The 5,000-nt window shown below is 39.9% G+C and overlaps 1 protein-coding gene across 1 annotated transcript in view; it reads right to left on the bottom strand.

The window, feature by feature from the left end:
- The window catches only part of LOC138060586 (uncharacterized), an 8,418-nt gene that overhangs the window by 3,354 nt on the left and 64 nt on the right, over positions 1-5,000 (bottom strand). Inside the window, exons 1-3 of the mRNA XM_068906428.1 lie at positions 4,913-5,000; positions 3,950-4,203; positions 2,569-2,683 (exon numbers count right to left, since the gene is read on the bottom strand). The exon at positions 4,913-5,000 is cut by the window's right edge and continues 64 nt beyond it. Of these exons, the coding sequence (XP_068762529.1) occupies positions 2,569-2,683; positions 3,950-4,203; positions 4,913-5,000 (457 nt within the window). The remainder of the gene's footprint in view (positions 1-2,568; positions 2,684-3,949; positions 4,204-4,912) is intronic.

The raw sequence follows: 5,000 nt of genomic DNA, 5'->3' as shown, positions 1-5,000 counted from the left end.
TTACATGGCACGTTTAACCCCCAAATACAGAATCTAGCTAAGCATTGATTTTTTAAAATCATCTTTTTTGAAAAAGTTATGGGTATTTCAGTATCGTTTATGTCTTTAAAAAAAACATTTTTCAAAATAAAAAGAAAACCATGCTTGGCTGGATGCAAAAACGAATACAAATTATCAAACCATCGATTAAATACCCAAATTGCGTGGGTGGGGGTGCGTTTGGATGTAATAGTCAAGTAACGTGAAAAAAACTGGCATTATTTTGGTCAGTTTCCAATTTTTGTAAGCAAATGACCCTAAATATGACGTCATCATGCCACCCCCATGGTCACGTGACCAATAAAAGAAAACTCTAAATTTGTCTCTGTGCTACGCTATTTGGTTATTTAATCGATGGTTTGATAATTTGTATTCGTTTTTGCATCCAGCCAGGCATGGTTTTATTTTTATTTTGAAAAATGGTCTTTTTAAAGACATAAACGATACGGAAATAGCCATAACTTTTTCAAAAAAGATGATTTGAAAAAATCAATGCTTAGCTATATTCTGTATTTGGGGGTGAGACGTGCCATGTAAAAAAAACATAATAACTCCATTTAAAGACCGCCGGAAATTTAGCTTTTTCTCAAACCGGAAGTCAGTTCGTTTACGCATGCGCAGTTGATCTGAGAACGAGCGTGAGGAAGGGCGAGGAAAAACCTTCGATGGAAACAACAATTTGTGCGGTGACTTTTGCTTGTGAGTGGGTTTTCTTGTCAGCTCATGATATGATGACGTTACTTAACGGAAGTAATATTTCACTTCCTTAGCAACGCGCGAAAAATCCGTCTGTGGTCCCTTAAACAAAATGTCAACGTGTTGACTTTTATTGGAGCGCTTAATTCTAGTAAGACTAAGTAACAGCTAACGCTGTAGTGAATGAGATTGACGTTTCCTCAACGGCCAGAGGCGTCAGTCCCAACAGCCTCTCAGAAAAAAAAGAAACTGAGTTCTGCAAACTAACCCACAGAGAATGAACGCTCGGTAGGCTTTTGACGAAAATTTGGCTGTAAGCAGGGGATCGTTAGGGAGGGAAAGAAATCTCTAAGAAAGGGATGGCGATAGACACAAGCGGGCCTTAAATTCAACATGGGGGATGGGTGAGTGAGGTAAATGCCGTCTACAATGCAGGCGTATCTTCTAAAAGACCTTAATGGTTTTTACTCAGGTTTACTTGAGGTTGTATAATTTCTAGAATTTTACAGCATTTTATAATTGAAACTTATTTACCCGTGCATTCTTACACTATACAGGAGACAGGAACACATACCGTGCATTTTTACCTTTCGACACACCCATCCGAAAAATTAGGGACTTTATAATAGTGGACAACGGTAGGCTGGGACGGTTGGATGCGTATACCGGAGACTTTGGACGAGTACGGTAGAAAGGTGCGAAAATTTTTAACTTAAGATTCGGCCAACACGACCGTAGGACGGTGGAATAAACATGTCTTTTGAAGAGGCGAGAAATTCTCTTGTAATTTCTTTTGCAGAAGGTTCAATTAGCGAGGAGGAATTTCTTATTTTATATCATGAATACGAATCAGTGAATCCTCTTTATCCTTACTGGGAAATATTTGAACCATTTTGTTTAGATTCCTTGGATTCTAGCGAGTGTAAATCCGCTAAGGGGAATTGGTTCATAAACAAAAAATGCGGCTACAATTATCTCTTTTACCTTTCTTTTCTGCTTTCCTCCTGTGTCATGGTGGATTATGGATAACGCTACATTGAAAACAAGCAAATTTTGGTTTGAGCCGCGATGTGGCCGAGTGATGTCTTTGAATGAACTCAAAATTTTCGCTAGATTTTTTCCATTTCAGCGATGGATAAATCAAGACAAACACAACCAAATGCACATTTAACCAACTGGGTGATCAGTTTTCAATGCATAATAAAGGAAAAGACTAAAATAGTTCGAAAAATTATGGACGAATTCCTACCGTTTTCATCGTAGATTCCACGACGAGAAACCCGGCGAAAACATACCGTCCAGGTAGAAGCACGACGTTCAAATGTCATGGGGATTTTGCGTGACATGATACTCACCTAAACGTCCCAGTCTACCGTCGTGTACTATCTTAAAGTCCCTATTGGTTTTTGCCCTGACCGGGAATCGAACCCACGCCTCCCTGATTACTAGTCGGGCATGCTAAGCCACTACACCATCAAGGCTACCGCCCTGGCAACGCGGCAGATTAATGAGGTGACTTAGCAGCGTGAGGATCCCTAGGGCCCAACTTTCCTTCTTGAGTGTGTATCCTTGCCTCTAAAACCCCAGACAGGGTTTAGAACACATGAAAGTTAGAAATTTCGAGGCAAATGAAAGGTATAGACTATATATACAGGAGAAAGGAACTCATACCGCGTGCATTTTTACCTTTCGAAAGGTAAAAATGCACGGTATGTGTTCCTGTCTCCTGTATATTGTCTATACCTTTCATTTGCCTCGAAATTTCTAACTTTCATGCATTCTTACACTATGATCGAAAAAAAGGAAAAAGAAAAGAACTTCTCTGTGTATTACTCGTGCTGCAATATTCTCCGGTAAAACCGAGAGAGCACTCGCAGCGATATCCTTGATCAGTGAATCCTGTTTGACAGCGGCCATTGGAAGAACATCGATTGTTGACGCAAAAGTTCTGTTGAAAAAAAGAAATTAATCACTTTAATTTCTGTTGTTTTCTTCACGTGTCTTTACAACAGGTTAAATTTTTGCAGTGAGAAAAGCTGGATGTGTCCTGGCCAATCAAACCGGAGTAATTTTGCTACAGGACGTCACTTTTTACATCATCATCGGCCTTTCGAAGCGTGATGAAACATGCGAAAACGCCAAACATTTTTTTTCTTTAATTGAAAAATTCAGGTAGCTTCAACGCCATTCGAAGCCATAAACTCTGCGGTGCCGGTGTAATTCTTTACCAACTGAGCTATGAAGCCATTCAGTTGGTACTGACAGCACTGCACCGCTGCAACGCTGCACCGCTGCCCCGCTGCTTAAGTTCGAGGATCACTTCTCACTTTCGTGTAGAACCCGCCGCACTTCAAGTAGACATTTATTTATTATATAATGATCAAAATATCTATTTTTTGATTGGCCAATGGCGAATGCATAAATAGGTTATAGAGTGCTGTCCAGGTTATAGAGTGCAACACGGAAGTTGCTATGGAAACACCGGGGAAGCTCCAAATTTGAACACCAAAGTGAAAAAAAAAAATGGCTGACAGTCTGTTTGCTTTGTCAAACCAAAACATCGTTGAGCAACTTAAAGAAAATGCGAAAAACAAAAACACGTTGAAAGCTACACAGAGCTGGTTGAATGTCTGGCAAACAGGGCGACTGAAAGAAAACTAAACCCAAAACTAGCACGAACAAAGTAGCGCGTTTGAGTAATTTTGTTGAGAATATAATAAATAAAAAATCGTATGAACCTGCTCGTGCATTTCGTGATTTATGGTCACTCGTAATGTTTTAAAAGTTCTCAAATTGCCTCGCCTACGGCTCGTGCAATTTTGAGAACTTTCAAAACATCACTCGTGCCCATAAATCACGAAATGCTCTAGCGTTCATATGATTTCCTATACTTATTTCATTCACAAATTTATGAGAAAGAGCATGCTTGATTTGGATGCCTGAACTATAAGAAACGACCCATCCAAAAGACAACAATTGCATGTCTGTATTGAGAGCTATTTGAAAAAACATCTCATCTTAACTCATACTTCCTCAATGTGGCTTTTTCGCAAGTTACGATGTCTTTGTTTGCCAGACCCACTGGTATTTTGACATAAATTCAGTTCATGTTAAAACGTCCAGCCCTTGTAAAGATCAACGGCCCATAATATTATCAAGGAGAGGCAAGGGGCAAGGCAAGGCTCACTGTCAGGAAAAGAAAAAGCCACCTCACCTTCGTTGCTCTATAAGTGGAACCTTCTCGAATTTTGAGATCTCCAGGATGCAACTGATGGTCTGAATCACTTAGTTCGCAAAGGTATTTTCCACTGTCGGCCAAATTTCTAATATTAGTGGATACACAGTCGGCATCCAGGTAGCATTTCAGATCGCAATCAGATGTCGATCCTATGACGTAGCTCTTGTTCACGTGACCATCCAGATAACGACCATCCATTGGTGGCTGAAAAATCAGCTTGCGACAACCACCTGTCAGACGTAATCAATCACATTACCAGAATTGAAGGTGTTCTCATTTTATCGGATATCCACTTGCCTAAGGGCAAATGGCTACAAATTCAGGCTAGCGGCAACTCAGAATCTTAAATCATGATAGACATGCAATCTGTTCTTAAAGTAAATTGGTTTTCCATGGCACAGTTGATAAACCAATTCCAAACAGAAAGAAAGAGACAAATTTTGTTGTAATCTAGAGTTACAACCAGCGCTAGCTTATTTGTAAGTCAATTGTTGACTCACGCGCTCCTATTCTAGGCGTACTGGAGTAATATGACAGAAATTCATCAAATAACAATGACGTTGCTCGACTAATTTTAGCTAAATGATGTGAACCTAGCTAACGTCGCTGGAAAGACGAATAAAGGGTATTTTGAATGAACGTAATAAAATTGTGGTTGAATCTTGTATTTTGAAGATCGAAGCCTCCAGCTGAATTGGGAAGCTATTAACCTCAAGTTCACCCCAGGTCTATGTCGCTACCACCTCTATGAAATTAAAAGAGAGACAAAGCTGCAAAATTTCCTGTTGCGAAAGAAACATGAAGATTGCCCAACAAAGCTCCGAATCACACTGCTGCTTAAGCAAGTTAGATGGAAAGCGCCAAACTACTCTAAGCGGCTTTGCCGGCGCCTCCAGTAGTACTGAAACATAAAACGAGGTGAGAAATGAATAAGCTTACCGCTTCCCTGAAACATTGCTGTTAAAAGTAGGGTAATAGCTATACTTTGTACTGCAATTTGACTGAGGAAGGAGCAAATTCCTTTACA

This window comes from Montipora capricornis, chromosome 8 (genome assembly GCF_036669925.1).
Source record: "Montipora capricornis isolate CH-2021 chromosome 8, ASM3666992v2, whole genome shotgun sequence".
Classification (NCBI taxonomy): Eukaryota; Metazoa; Cnidaria; class Anthozoa; order Scleractinia; family Acroporidae; genus Montipora; species Montipora capricornis.
This window is presented reverse-complemented; position numbering and strand designations above follow the sequence as displayed.